This window comes from Zea mays, chromosome 6 (genome assembly GCF_902167145.1).
Source record: "Zea mays cultivar B73 chromosome 6, Zm-B73-REFERENCE-NAM-5.0, whole genome shotgun sequence".
In the NCBI taxonomy this organism is placed as follows: Eukaryota; Viridiplantae; Streptophyta; class Magnoliopsida; order Poales; family Poaceae; genus Zea; species Zea mays.
In genome coordinates this window covers 165,328,529-165,344,165 of record NC_050101.1, presented here as the reverse complement: position 1 = coordinate 165,344,165, position 15,637 = coordinate 165,328,529, and the positions used below count along the sequence as shown (strand labels likewise).

At 47.9% G+C, this 15,637-nt stretch overlaps 1 protein-coding gene and 1 pseudogene across 4 annotated transcripts; both read left to right on the top strand.

The window, feature by feature from the left end:
• The first annotated feature begins 300 nt into the window (after positions 1-300).
• On the top strand, positions 301-8,086 carry LOC100502342 (uncharacterized; annotated as a pseudogene). 2 transcript variants are annotated; one of them, NR_159647.1, is made up of 6 exons: positions 301-1,625; positions 2,353-5,596; positions 5,965-6,053; positions 6,343-6,417; positions 7,093-7,481; positions 7,941-8,086. The product of NR_159647.1 is annotated as an uncharacterized protein, transcript variant 1 (transcript). The 2 variants fall into 2 exon arrangements; NR_159648.1 differs by lacking the exons at positions 301-1,625; positions 7,941-8,086 and adding an exon at positions 7,482-7,695 and having other exon boundaries at positions 3,655-3,989; positions 5,551-5,596; positions 7,093-7,374.
• A 4,127-nt stretch (positions 8,087-12,213) lies between these two features.
• LOC541907 (alpha-expansin 5) lies at positions 12,214-14,359 on the top strand. 2 transcript variants are annotated; one of them, XM_008650058.2, is made up of 3 exons: positions 12,214-12,577; positions 12,711-13,023; positions 13,613-14,359. In XM_008650058.2, exons 1-3 carry the CDS (start codon positions 12,457-12,459, stop codon positions 13,914-13,916), a joined length of 738 nt encoding a protein of 245 aa, XP_008648280.1. In that variant the 5' UTR covers positions 12,214-12,456; the 3' UTR covers positions 13,917-14,359.
• The last annotated feature ends 1,278 nt before the right edge of the window (positions 14,360-15,637 follow it).

The window sequence follows — 15,637 nt, the reverse complement described above, 5'->3', positions numbered from 1 at the left end:
AGTCTCTCAATACGGGTGGTGGAATGTATTTATTCTTAACAATGCGTGTATTTGGATGCAGTGATGGAGGGCCAAGCTCTCCAGTTTGTCTGGGCTTCGGCCCACCACCCAGCAGCAGAAGAGGGTGACAGGTCCAGTGGTGAGGCTTTGCTCATGGAGTCATGGATGGCCCAGCGGCGGTGCCTATAGACTGTGTGTTTGGGTTGGGCTCCGCCAGTGTTTGATGGTGCTTGTTGGGATGCTATTTTTATCTCTCTATATCTCTACTACTCTTAAGCGTGGAGCGAGGGCATCCACCACGGCTCCGCCCGGCATCGCAGCGCGTCCGTGGCCCTCCGCCCTCATCCTCCCCCGCAAATCTCGCCTCCTCAGCGCGATTTCGATCTGCTCGCCATCAGCGCTTTCCTACGCCCACGCCATCAGCGCTGCCCTCGCCCTCACCCCGCCATTCTCGCCTCCTCACCCAACCTCCGCCCTCACCCTCACCACGCCATCAGCCTAGACTCCTTCCACGAATCCAACCTCTGTACGCCGCCGTCGAGAGAGCCTAACCTAACCTCCTTCCACGAATCCAACTTCTGTCTGCCGCCACTGGGAGAGGCATACCTCCCCACGTCACGGTCGCTGCGTAGGCGGGGGCAGGGGACGAGAATCCCGTGGCTCGCCGCGATCTCCGAAACGACCATGGAGGCGGTGGCGGCTACTGCAGGGAACCTTTGACACTGGAGGAGGAGGCGCTCCGGAGCAACACGGACTGCGAGTCAGCCCTCGGGATCCTGGTGGGCGACGGTGTGGTCTTCGTCAGCGAGAAGAAGTTGACCTCCTCCATACCTCACGCTCTGCCAAAAAGATGTACAAGGTCGACTCCCACCTAGCTGCCACCGAACCTACCTCCCCTCGCACCTCTATCCCTGCCGCAGATCTCGGCATGCCGCCACCGAACCTCCCTCCCTCGCACCTCCGTCTCCGCCGCAGATCTCGGTAAGCCGCCACCGAACCTCACTCCCCCCACACCTCCGTCCCTGCGTGTAGATCTCAGCATGCTGTCGCGCCCTGGGGAGTAGCCCCCGCACCTTCCTCCCTCCAATCCGCACCTCCCCCCACATGCCCCGCGCACCTAGCCTCCGCCCAATACCTGGATATAGCCTCCACCACATGCCCCGCACCTCCCTCGCACACCCAGCCTCTGTCCAGTCTACTCTACAGTGGCGGTCACGGCTCCCCCTTCCATAGACGGCACACGCAGGCACAACTTTCTCCACCCAATCCACGCCTCCCTCATGGAAGGAATACACGCTGATGTCGAGATGTATGGGATCCATGTGGAAGTCGTGGAGGGGAAGCGAAATCCAAGCCTCACCACTGGCCCCTTCCATCCTCGGTGTCCTCTTACCATCGACGGTGCCCTTCAACACACCATCTGCTCATGCTATATATTAATCCAAAGGGAGAACACAGGCAAGGCAGCAACTACAACTTCATCCTCCTCACGTTTCTAAAATCCATTTTCCATCTCCTATTTTCAGTAGAGTTGATTTTGCAAACCGAGAACTGTTTTCTTTCATCATATAATCCTCCACGTGGGCAGAATAAAACTGAGAAGAGTTTGCCGCTGATATATCAAGGTACGTACATGCTTGTTTCTAAAACTGAGAAGAATTGATTTCAGTATAGTTTGTTGAAGGAAACAAACTCAGTATGCCATTTCAATACAATTCATTTTCAGTATGCCATTTCAATTTATGTGCTTGTTGTTCATTGTCCAAAACTACTACAGTAGCTTCTCCAAATTGTGTCAAACTGTTAGGCAAATGGAGAAGAGCAGATTCTGCAAAATGATTTTATGTATAACTGCAACAATGAAAGTGTTCAGTTACATTATGTGACAACATCATCACTATACTCCACTGGGCTACGATGTGACAACCAAAAAATTAGTAATCATATCTGGTTTCTTGTAAATTTTGTCTCTTCATACTTTTGGTCGATGGTGAACATGTTAGATGTGTTCCCCGAGTATAAATCAGATTTAATTCCAATTTCTTTATTGGGTCTTTTCTCTCAGTTTGATTCATTTTCTTGATTCAATACATAAAACATTGAAGAAACTCATATTTCGTATAGCTGTTCGCTGAAGCTTTATTTTCAGTATGCCATGTGCTTGATGTTCGTGTCCAATACTGCTAGAGTAGGTCTAAGAGTTCTCTTAAATTGGTGCTATCTACAAATTATCTGATGAACATTTATGTACCAAGAAGATTTTAATTAAATGTATGTGATTTCTGCTAAAAATACCTTTTCAAAAGCACACTGAATACCTTGTCTACCTAATGTCTCTGTCTTTGTAAATAGGCTCAAGTACCTGTTTTTGTTTGGTAAAGGAGGTAACCGATCAATCGTATTTACAATGTGACACCACATCAATCATAAAGGAGGTAACCAATTTTCCTAGACTGGCATTTATTTGTTTTTGTACCAACTTGCAGTACTGAAAAAATCTTTATTTTACTTGAAAGTGGCATGCATGTTCAAGTGTCACTGTATTTAGAGATTTGGTTATGTATAGTACAAAAGTTTACTTGATTTCAATACATAAAACATTGCAATACATAAACTCAGTGTGCTTGATTAATATAGCTGTTCGCTGAAGCTTCATTTCCAGTATGCCATTTCAATTTATGTGCTTGTTGTTCAATGTCCAATACTGCTATAGTAGCTTCTCCAAGTTATGACACTGTTAGGAAGATGGTTCAACTTCTCTCGAAATGAAGCTTCTGTCTTCCTATGTATAGACAAGTTGTTCAGTTAGGAGGTCTAGATTCTCTTAAAATGGTGCTATCTACGAGTTAGGAGGTCTAGGAGCACACTGAATGTTTTAGAGGTTGATGAAATCGTTGTTTTCCTAAAAAAGCATTTTTTCTGCTTTGTTTGAAATTGTTTGGGTTTTCCTCCCCAACTTTCATAATTACCTATTTCTATTGTATGTTTGATCATTTGGACTTCTACTCCATCCACAATTTTGGTTTATTCAGTGAGGAACTATGTTTTTAACCACTCTATAGTTTGTATAGACATGCAACATTCATCTCAGGGTCAAGAAAGAAGCTCAACTTGGCATGCTTCCTGTTTAAAGCAAGGCAAGAAACATCCCCGCCAGATCTCTGTCGCCAAAGCAGGGCTGGTGAAGAAGTTGTGTTTCCCTCCCGGATTGTCACTACTTTCATATTTGTTCATTTATGTTTGTTCCAATTTATGTTGGTTTTTTACAGTTACAGAATATGTTTGTTCCAGTTGAGTTCCAGTTTGAAAACTGGAACAACCACTAGCAGATGCAAAGTTCACAAAGTAGCTTGTCAAATAATGTGCATGAACTGGAACAAGCAACTTGTGCACGAATGAGCATTACTGGAACAAGTAGCTTGTGCATGAACGAGTAATACTGTAGATGATTGGACATGTATGTCTATTTTAGATTTTTAATATTTAATGTTATATATTCAGCTCATACCATACATGAATTTGCATTTCTGTACTATACTCACTTAATGTCCTACCTGTTTTGTTAGCTTCAACTATCCGCTTTAAACTGACAAAACCAGACCAAACATATGCAAATCTCATATACCTGTGAAAGCAACAACTGATTTGCCAGATTGGTTAATTAAACGTAACAATAAATAGCCCCGATTAAATGGCTTATAAATATACTTGGATCTGTTCATTTTTCACATATCAGCTATTAATGAAGCCTTCACTGGGTTCATTTTGTACTACTCCATTACTTATTTACAGTTACAAGTATTCTAAGAAACTTAATATTTCATCATCAAAGTTGTATTCAGACAGTTTCATTTACATTGCTCTGATTTTTTGTACTAGGAGCTACTGACAATGGAAAGCAACGATTAGAGTAACTTGATGAGTGAGGACTATTCATTCAGTTGCTTCGATCAATAAGTGAACTAATGGATGCATGTTTCTTTTGATAAGTGAGCTAACTACTTTAGTCACAAAGTTCGTGTTGATTTCTAAACATGGTATGATGGTTTTGTCATCCTATTCGATTGAGTTTGGGAAAAAGCCTGCACATTCTGAAAACAAACAGACTGCACATTGTGTGGCTGATAAGGTTGAGTGGGTAAATAAGATCAAAGCTATTATTTAGACATACTGAAAATATAGTGAAGGAAGCGTAAGCAATTTTTCTGCTATATTTATGCATTGTATCCTTGTAAAATTATCAATATTGTTCTGACTTGTGGGGAAAGGTATGAGAGTATTCATTTTTTTGCCTCTTTTCTGTTTGCATTCCTTCTTCAGTATAATGTTTGTTAGAATAACCAGGTGAATTTACAAATTTCATATCCATATACTTTCTTCGATGACAAATATAAATCTACCTAGGTTTGTCATAACTCATAGGTCAATCATTCTAACTTCAATTGACATTTTTTATAAAAAGTATCATAAGGAAAATAATATATTATCATAAAAGTGACGTCCATCTATATCAAATTTTAGATATTGATGGTGGTCAGAGTTAAAAAACAGTTTGCCTTAAGACAAACCAAGATGAACTTGTATTTACAATCGAAGGAAATATTGCACATTGCCTAGACATTTAATTTATTAGATAAATTCTTTTGTTAGTTGTTCAACTTTGTACGTCTTATAAGTCACAGGAACAATGTTTATCTAGAACTTCGGTCTCAAATTATACAGTAGTGTTCAGCCATACCTGCCATGTCACAAGAAAGAGAGATAAAAAGTATTTAATAGTAGACCTAATGATGCTCATTTGTAATTGTAGATATTCGTATATCCTTTTTCTGCAACCTTGTGAAACATGTGATGGTTTGACTTGGAACAAACTTTGGGTCTGATATAGTAAAATGCAATGTATGTGGAGGGAAGTAGTAGAACAAGACAGAACAAGTGCCAAATAAGGTTATATAGTAGAATACAATGTGTGGAGGGAAATAGTAGAACAACACAAAACAAGTGCCAAATAAGGTTACAAGGTTTATAGTAGCGATTGCTTAGCTGCTACAACGACACTCATAGATTAGCCTGGCATTTGCAATGTCGCTCTTGTATTTGCCATAACCTCACTTAAGGTCACACATTGCCTCTGGGACCTTGACCTCCGCTACTGTTGTCGCCTGGCCGCGTCGACTTCACCAATGCCGGGGTGTCCAACCTCATCAGCTTCACCGTCGTCGACTGCTCCCACACAACCGAGCTGTGGGTCCTGGTACCGGTCGCGCCCCGCCTCTGCTCCTTCTGCTTCAGCGAGTGGCAGACTATCGATACACTCGATTTCAATTGTTTTTTACGCTATTTACTGTATTGCAATGGGACAATGGATGATTAGGATTTGTTTTTTAAGACTGGCCCATGATTTATCGTCGTATACTATTTCTTTAATAGATTGTTCGCTACATCTACTGATCTACATGTTCACATGTTTCAACTTCTGTCAGCATCCGTAGTTACTATATGAATGCTCATTCTGTGTCACCTTTTAAGTTTACAAATGCTCTTTTCCAGGTCACATATGGAAAGTGAAGAACCCAAATGATTTCTTCACAGGAAGGTGCTTACATCTTGCTTCCATGCCTCGGTAGTTTCGGTCACTATTAGTTTTGCTATGCCTTTCCTACATAAATAATTTTGCTACCTCAAAATGCTTCTAAATATGATGATTTATGCTGGAGACTGCTAACCTTCACACATCTAATAAGATGAAGCAACAAGCTAGAAAATGTGGAATTTGTCATATGTCCGGATGCAAAACGGGTAACTTCATGCTTTCCACAATGTGTGTCGACATGATGCTTGTAGAGATGGTTCGTTCCTTTGGTTCCATGCTGACATATTCCTTTCTGTGTTATCCTAAGATAGCCACATTATTTTGATGATATGAGGATGATTCAAATTGATTGGTTGTTTTTTCTAATTTAGCTTGGACCAATCTTCAACTCATGGGGCGCTTCATCCTCGGCCTCCTACGCATGCACTTCTCCTGCTTCTCCTGCTGGTCATCGCCCAAGGTGCACTTTTCCTCCCTGTTCTGTTCACGTGCCCATGTGTCATTCTTGTTTTTCACTGTTTAGGATCGTGAGGGTGTTATTGCAATAATAGCTGATGGAGAAATGAGAATGATTTTCAAATGATGACAGGATTGGCAGAATGAGAGCGACAAAGGAATGAGCTAAATCTTTTGAAATATGAAGCAATATGATTTCTTTCCAGTGTTATATTTTTTTATTTCCTATGCATTTCTTAAAAGTGCTATTACATGTTCACCTACTAATACCCTTGTTTTTCTTGCATCTCAAGGATGAATTGCTGCTCTTGACCATAGGGATTGGAGCAGCATGTAGTTTATACTTTATCCTGGTTTTCTCTCTCGAGGTACATCCTCATATCAAAAGAAAGAAACAATACTTAAATGTTTTGTGTCTAATCTAAAACTCTTGTAGCCAATTGATGTTTACCCACAAAACAGCAGCTCGGTTGCATGGATAGTAAAATGCATTACCATAATATGTTCTACAAAATTGGCTGCACTGGGTAATATTGGAAATTAAGTGCCCGTAAAGGACAAATCCAATGTCGGAGGCTCCCACGTGAGCAGGGTCTAGGGAAAAGATAAACTAAGGCAAGCCTTCACTGTAAAATCAGAGAGACTGCTTTTGTGACCTGGTGACCCAGTGAGATAGCTCTCACCAGTGCACTAAGCCTGCCATTTGCAACTAAGTGCTCATAGTTTGACATTTATGCATTTGGTACCTTGCATCATACTCTTGTTAGTTTTTGAGTCATGGACTCAAGCGCACCAAACATACAGCCTGATGTATTTTTTTGTATCAAGTGTTCTTTGGTAAAGGATTCATAAATTATCTCCAGACACCTAGCGAAGACCATGAGCTCTTCCTTTGCTTTGAAATAATTCGATATTGATGTATAATAATTTTAAGGTGCCTAAATGTGAGTAACTAATGCAATGCAATACTAATGCGAGAAACCAGCTAGATTATATAAGTTTACTTTCTTATCCGCGTTTTGATTTATTTGAATTCTGAACAGATGTTGCATGGTGTCAGTGTGTCAGATGTGCCGTAACAGATGACTCCAAAATGGATTGCATGCTCTTCAAATAGCTACAGATAACTATCTTCACATAAAATGGAGAGTACAATGTTTATAAAAGAAGGAATATGGATAAGGATCCAGATTCTCCTATAGCATATGAAGAGGCAAAGGAAATGGCAAGCCAAAGCTGCACAATTTCTGATGATCACTCGTTGTTACTGTTATCCATTATCTCCTCAGAGGCATTGCTTTTAAATTCAACAGCAGACATGGCAGGTGCAGGTCCTATCCTATCCATTATCTACCCCTGCATGTGTGCCAGCTATTCTACTCTATGTTTCAATAGTTTGGAAATAATTCAGAGCTAAGGTTTTCTGATACAGGTACGTGTCCACTTTCTTCTCAAGGAATTGCACTAGAGGTTGGACTTTGTGGGTCAAGAGAAATTTAATGCCTATTGTTAATACAACCTTTAGCTATTTTTCCATGATGATGGAGTTGGACAAGTACCATATTGAGTATAAGTGTTAGCCTATTATATCTTTGTACAACCATGGCAAACGAATAATTTCTTATAACACCATGAAGATAATGTTTAACGAAGTGTGTTTGCGTGCGTGTGTAATTTCTTCTTTTGTTTTGCTGCTAAGTTTGATAGTTCAAAACATGATTCTTGTAAAGTTTGGTTTTAGTCTAACAAATACACTCAAGTCCTGACATGTAAACTGTAAAGTTGGACTGTTGCTTGGTGGATCTGTATTGAACTTTATTTTTTTTAAAATGTTTTATGGCTTGTATAGTTTGTATTCACTTCTCACCTAAGCTACAATTTGTTTTTCCAGCCTTTCAAGATTTGGCACATTGACATAATGACATGGGTTGGTCACGGATTGGATGTCAATTTTGCTCCCTGTACCTTGTAGATTATCGGTTATGTCAATTTTCGAAATTTCTATCGTGATGGATAACATTTGAATAAAACATAGTTAAATAAACATGACTACTGTTTCAGTCTTTCGAAATTCTGATGCTATAGTGTCAGTATACTATGTCATTTTAGGGAAAATATATGTCATGTTTATTTTGATAAAATTATATGATTTCTCACTCAATTCTTGTCGGTGGCTTCAGGATTTGTTATTTTGTATATCGATCTGTGTCATTTGACAAAGTACTTTGACTTGGTATAATATGAGTGTTACTTCGACCAAAAGAGCTTGGTAAAGTGTGAGAAACTCCGCAAACTTCTTCTGCAGGTCTCTCTTCTAGCCGGCCACTCTCTTTCCATTCGCTCACACCACAATCACATTCCACTCACCTTTTTGCGTTGCTAAATCACTGCAGACGATGACTAGCAACAGTTATGACGAGGGTCAAGATAGCCGCCATACATGATACATTGAGTACAACATCAAGATAAACACTCCCTCCCCACACACAACTTTTGCCTTCCGTTCACTCTGTATGTTGTGTTTATTACGGTTGCATATGTTGTGTTTATTATGGCATCAACACGTTCCATTAGAAAATATAACTATTGTTTGTCAAGTACAAAATCATAATCACATCAGCTTGTAATAATATTGCATCACTGTTTTGTACCAAATTGTAAGTTGTTGTAGCAACGCACGGGCACCCTACTAGTATATAGAGTAAGTTATCATTAAATTCTCAAAGCATCACATCAAAATGGCACAAGACATTTAAAACATACTTTTGGATATATATATACACACACACGCCCAAACAAGCTCTTAGTTGGGCTGTCACTTTAACGAACGAACCCGCATGCATGTTACCACATGCAACGGTGGTCCAGCGACGCTGAAAGCAAAAGATAGCAACCTGGAAAAAAAGCCCCCCCGTATCACAGGCTGAAATGAGCTAGAGGATCCTCGCGAACGTGCCTTTCATCATCATCACGCGGAAAAGATCCGAGGTGGATAACGCGAAAAGGAAGCCTGCGATTATTCTGCGGCCGCCGCGAGCGAGCTGTTCATGTTCTCGCTGGATTCAGCTTCCAGCGCGCGAGCGATGTTCCATTCCATGCATCCAGCGCGCGGCGCGCTGTCCTCCGTCCAGCCCCAACCTGCACCATCGGTCGCACGCCAGAAATTCATGCGGGCCGGGCCAGCGACGAACGGTGCACGGCCGATCGCGCGGAGCCGCCGTCAGCCCACTGCCCCCTACTTTATGCATCGCCATGCACATGCCACTTGCCAGACAGCTTGGCAGCTTTGCCGTGGCCCGCGGAGACGAGACGACGGACGACGCTCTCAGTCTCCCCGCGGGCGAGCTGATGATCATTGTAGCCGCCGCGGATGATTTCTGGACGAATCCAATGCTACGACACCGCACATTCGTAGCAAAACCTCAAATGCTGCTGGGAGCCTGGGACGACGTCGGGCGTTTCGAGTTCCAGATAGATAGATCAGGATGTTTTCTTATGTGTCGAAACATAGCATAGCATAGCATAGCATAGCATAGCATATTCCCAGCAATCATGGACCATGCACCACCACCACCACCAGGCCAGGTATGCAGCATGGAACCACGTACGCACGAACGCGACCCTGGAAAGCTAAGCTAATGTTCGATCGATCTCACAACCGTATAACGAACTAGTAGCTATATTTGTTACTGTATTACACATGAATCATGATTGCGTCTGCATGCGCCCAGCCGAGCAAAAGTGTCGTCTCAGCACTAAACTAAGCAAGATTCCCCCTTGCTCCCAAATCGCAACAGGGCGCAGCGGCGGTGCGTCTCGTCCGTTCCCTTCCCGGCCGCGTATAGTATATAGGATCTACGTTTGGAGGGACCTGGCCTCGGAGCGGTGCCGCGGAGGGCGACTCCGCCGAGGCATCAAGCTACTAGGCATGCAAGACGCACATGGCTGCTCGCTCCGCCCCGGAAGCGTCCCTGTCATATCCGCATGTGCTGTGCGCAGGGGAGAACAGCGCCGTATACTGCTCGCAGTCGCAGCGGCTGCCGGTGCCGGGATCCAACGATCGCCTCCCTCTCAACATTCATGCATGTGCTCGTTTTACAAACCGCTGTAGGTGCGTGTGCGTGCAGAGAAGCACGGTAAAACTCCCTGCAGATGAAGACATAATATTAATCATGACTGAACCTGCATTCCTGTAGCGGCGGCTCAGTACGTGCAGGCGCTCCAGAGTCCAACTTGTGGAGTGGGGGCATGGGGCAGACACACACACAAGAGGAACCAACCAGATCGTGCGTTCAGTTTAGCTAGCGTATGGAGACCCGATTCCGCTGTTGGGCCTGGGAGTGGGACTGGGAGCACAAGGAAGGACGGACGGAGTGCAGACTGCAGAGAGGAGACCGTCGGCTAGCGACTAGTAGTGACAGGCAGGGGATTAGCCGTGACGCCCGGGCGGCCATGTGCAATTAACATGGGCATGGGGAAGGGGACCTGCTGCTTTCCTGATGCTGGAGTATTCAACAGGGGCCGGCACGGCAGCGCCAGCTGCTTCACGACGACGTTGGCAACGTTATCCTCCGAATGAACTAGAAGCATGCATACTAAAGTTACAGATGATCAACATGTCTTTTGGTATTAGCAGGCAAATACCATAACGCATAATAGTGTACTACATGATGTACAGTAGACCCTAACAGATCAAGCAAACGGACGGCCACCAGCAAGCAAGCAACGAAGACTTACGTAAAAGCAACGACGGCGCGCGGCTCTGAAGTCTCTCGGGACACGCAGGCAGCAGGCATAGGCTTGACGGCAGCTTTGTTCGAAGCTGCTGGGTGGGTTCACGCACGCACACGCTCACCGTCAGAGTGTCGTCGCCATGTTCCACACATGTGAGGTGTGCGAGCATGTGAGTGTGAGTCCCCCCCGTGCCTTCAAGGACGACGACAGCCTGCATGAGCACAGACAGGCAGGTCTGGTGGTTTCGCCCATTCACACCCACACTCACTCACATCACACCCTGTGAACGCCGTGCACAGCACTGATCATTGGCGGCGCGCCGGTGGTAACGTGTCTAGTCTAGCTATAGGGCCTGTGTTCTTTAGCAGTTGCTTGATGGGTTCCCCTTCCCCCCCTCCGTGTGGGGCTGCTGCCCCATTCTTTACGCGCCAGCGGCTGCCTTTCATGTGTGTGCTGTGTGCTCTGTGGACCGACAACCCCGCTCCTGTTCCATACCCAATCAGTCGTATATTGTATTGGGTCGCGCGGTGGTGCGCATGAACTGTTTGGTTCCGGAGTTCATTCAGGCTAATGAATCGAAGCCTGTCGAGAGCAATAATTATCGGACTGTCCGAGGCCCCGGCGAAGGTTTTGCGAGCTGAGCTCCATCGTCAAGCTGTCGCTCGGCTTTCCAGCTTAGTTTTGTCTCGCTGCTGTGTCCAATCGCTGAATAACGGGCAGTCTCAGTCTGTCAGTCACATATCACATGATCGATCCATAATATCGCGTTGCGTTCCACTGGCCAAGCCAAGCAGCTACTATAGTAAATATATATAAATACAATTTGCCGCTAATCTGCATCACCAAGTTGCCACAAAAAAAAAACATCGACGATAAGGGCGGGCGGAGCTCGGCGCAAGCGACACAGACAGCCCCATGCCGCGGCCGCGCCGCGCGGCGACATGCCGAACGTGAGCGGATCTCCTCCGGCCCAGACATGGCGATGGGCAATCCCCGTCAGGGAACCGGCCAGCTGAGCCGCTTCAGGGCTCCACACAGTTAACGTGCTGCCGCCGCGGCGGCGCATGCATGCCGTCGCCGTCGGAATCTGCAACTTTTTTTTCTTTCTTTCTCGCATTGGGCCTCTCTCTCACGTTCACAGAAGGCTGGACACAATCTGCCGAGCCGAGCAGGCTCGCGCGAGCCATGTGGGGGAGTTGGCCTCGCGGGGCCCGGGACACGCGTGCAGTTGGTGCCCTGTTACGCGCGGCCGAGGGCGCTCGCATGTGCGCCCGATTTGCTCGTATTAACTGCTCCGTGGAGGCGTGGACGGTGGTCTCTCTCGGTCCCTGCCTGCGTCTGTGTCTGTGCGTGTGGCCGTGGCCCGCGATTCTTTTTATTTTGTTTTCTGCCGGCCCTTTATGTTCGCCTTTCTCCCTTTCGCTGCACCAAACCGCGGAGAAATTTAGATGCACACCGCCCCCGAGTTGTAGTTGTAGCCGACTATAAATAGTTGGGGGCTGGGAGGGCGAGCTCCTCACTGCCAACCACACGTTCCCAAGCCAGCCATTGGTTGGTAGCAAGCCAAGCTAATCAAGCTAGCTTTAGATACCCGCTCCCGCTCTTCTTCCCTCCGACGAAGTCAGCTGACGATATATACAGCAGGCTAGCTTCGGAGTTCGGGGCACTCAGCGATGGCCATTGCCGGCGCTCTTCTCCTCCTGCTCGGACTCCTCGCGCGGGAGGCCGCTGCCGGCGGGTGGCAGAGCGCGCACGCCACGTTCTACGGCGGCGGGGACGCGTCCGGCACAATGGGTAAGCCCCTGACTCGATTGCCCTGCTACCTCTCTGTCGTACTACGTTTCCATCGGCTCAGCATCACACATGAAGAAACTGATCCTTCTTCTTTCTTCTTTCTTCTTCTTCTCTGCGCGTGCACGGACGACAGGCGGCGCCTGCGGGTACGGCAACCTGTACAGCACGGGGTACGGCACGAGCACGGCGGCGCTGAGCACGGCGCTGTTCAACGACGGCGCGGCGTGCGGGTCCTGCTACGAGCTGCGGTGCGACAACGACGGGCGGTGGTGCCTGCCGGGCACCATCACCGTCACGGCCACCAACTTCTGCCCGCCCAACTACGGCCTCCCCAGCGACGACGGCGGCTGGTGCAACCCGCCGCGCCCGCACTTCGACATGGCCGAGCCGGCCTTCCTCCGCATCGCGCAGTACCGCGCCGGCATCGTGCCCGTCGCGTTCAGGAGGTACTTCAGTTGCTCTTCACATGCTGTGCTGCCTGCGACTCGGCGGTGGTCACGCACACTGCACTGCACTGCACACGTGACACATGCACGCCGGCCCCCAGCTGCTACGACGGCTCGCACCACCACCACCTACGTCCTGGCTCGATCAATTCGATTTCAAAACGACCCAAACGCGTCGGACGTCGGTTCGAAGGTTGGTGGGCCCGGAGCCTAAGTTCGGCCCATTAGTTTAGTGGGCCACCCTGCAGATTTGATACGGGCGTGGGGATAGGCTAGTCTGTGGCTGCAGCTGCAGCTGCAGCTGCAGGCGGCGCGCATGTGCCCTCAGCCCTGCCACTGCTGCCAGTGTCGCACCTCGCTCCCATACCAACTCTCGGCCGTCCCAACCCAGTAAAACCTCAGTCACGCACGCACGTACGTAGTGACCGTTATTTGCATGTGACGCGCTGACCTACGTAGACAGTACCAGCACCGACGATTTACTTAATGTTGTTATATAGCTAACGTCGTATAACTTGCCAACGCTCGATCCCATTAGCTAACGTCGTTCTTAACCCGACATTAATTAATCTACATGTCTATGGCGCAGAGTGCCGTGCGTGAAGAAGGGCGGCATCCGGTTCACCATCAACGGGCACTCCTACTTCAACCTGGTGCTGGTGACCAACGTGGCGGGCGCCGGCGACGTGCGCTCCGTCTCCATCCGGGGCTCCCGCACGGGGTGGCAGCCCATGTCCCGGAACTGGGGCCAGAACTGGCAGAGCAACTCGTACCTGGACAGGCAGGCGCTCTCGTTCCAGGTCACCGCCAGCGACGGCCGCACCGTCACCAGCAACGGCGCCGTCCCCGCTGGCTGGCAGTTCGGCCAGACCTTCGAGGGCGGCCAGTTCTGAGGATGAACAGCTAGCGCGCGCGCGGCTAGCTATTGGATAATTAGTTACGGTACTGTCGATTTGTTTGTTTTTTTTTTTTTTTTTGCGCGTGATGATCGAGTGCATGCAAGAGAAAGAGACGACGAGGAGAACGACGAAGACGAAGACGAAGCCTCTCTCCGGGTATATTGAAGGAAGGAGAAGGCTTTGCGCGCGCTATGCTGAGGCTGCTAATCTAGCACCCGCCTAGACGTTTCCCTTTTCTCTTCTCTGGTGGATTACGGACTGGATCGGACCAAAGATCGATCCAGCTCCTAGTACTAATAATATAGTTGTACTTGAGAAAAATGAAATAATTGTAATTTATTGTTTTTTTGGGGACCTTTGATATTATTGTACTCGCGCGCGCCGGCCTTGCGTGGAAATTGAAGTTCGCAATAAGGCCGGCCGCCGGCTTTTATTCAGCGTGCCCTCTCGTCCCTTCAGTAGCTTCTGGTGTGTAGCAGCGCGGTGGTGACTTTTGGTGTTTGCTAGGGTGTAAGTAACGCCACCACGTACGTATCTTCGCACATGGGTGGGGCAAGCATGTCCTGTGTGCTGACTTGAATTCCCGCGGCCGCGACCGGTGTCGGCTGCGTCTGCCGGTGTGGAATGCAGCCGTCGTGCACTAGCACTACTGGTCCTCTTCAGTAGCCTCTATTGACTTATTGAGAAGCTAGCTTGTGTGCATCATCCGTAGATTTGCTTACCCACGGTTCATTACCCCTTTCTCTGCGCTGCTGGGCCTGCCTGTCTGATGTGATGCATCTCTCGGGCGACGCGCTTACTTTGATCGACGTTCTGTTCAGGCTTCTCTGTCTCTAACTCTCTCTATGTATATACTCCTTCCGTCCCTCAAATATCAATGTATGTGTTATATATCTATATATGTCTATATTTATTCTCATTTATTTAATATAAATATAAAATTGTCAGCGTTCCGAGACCGGGGGTCCCCGAGCCGACGAGTGAATGTCGCCGCGTGCCCCAGCCCAGATGGGTCGAGCGCGAGGGCGAGCGCGAAGGGGGGAGAGCGAGGCGGCCGGAGACCGGCGTGAGAGAGGTGGGAATCCCGCGGCCTTCGTGTTCGTCCCGCGTCCAGGTCGGGTGCGCTTGCAGTAGGGGGTTACAAGCGTCCACGCGGGAGAGGGAGCGAGCGGCTCCGAGCGAACGCCTGTCTCGTCCTCGTCCCCGCGCGGCCAACCCCCTCTAAGAGGGCCCTGATCCTTCCTTTTATAGGCGTAAGGAGAGGATCCAGGTGTACAATGGGGGGTGTAGCAGAGTGCTACGTGTCTAGCGGAGGAGAGCTAGTGCCCTAAGTACATGCCGTTTTGGCAGCAGGAGAGATCTTGGCGCCCAGCTGGTGTGATGTCGTGGCCGTCGGAGGAGCGATGGAGCCCGGCGGAGGGACAGCTGTCGGAGCGGTTGAGTCCTTGCTGACGTCCTCTTGCTTCCGTAAGGGGGCTGAGAGCCGCCATCGTCACAGAGTATGGGGGCGCCATCATTGCCTATCTGGCGGAGCGAGCCAGATGGGACGCCGGTCCTGTTCCCTGCGGCCCGAGTCAGCTCGGGGTAGGGTGATGATGGCGCCTCCTGTTGACGTGGCTGGTCTGCGCCCTAAGTTGGGCGATGTGGAAGCTCCTCCGAAGCCGAGGTCGAGTCTGTCTTCCGTGGTCGAGGTCGAGTCCGAGCCCCTGGGTCGG

Coding starts and splice junctions, on each gene's coding strand:
- LOC541907 (XM_008650058.2), top strand. CDS start 12,457: ATGGCCATTGCCGGCGCTCTTCTCCTCCTGCTCGGACTCCTCGCGCGG. Junction 12,578..12,710: donor GGACGCGTCCGGCACAATGG/GTAAGCCCCTGA, acceptor CACGGACGACAG/GCGGCGCCTGCGGGTACGGC. Junction 13,024..13,612: donor GTGCCCGTCGCGTTCAGGAG/GTACTTCAGTTG, acceptor TCTATGGCGCAG/AGTGCCGTGCGTGAAGAAGG.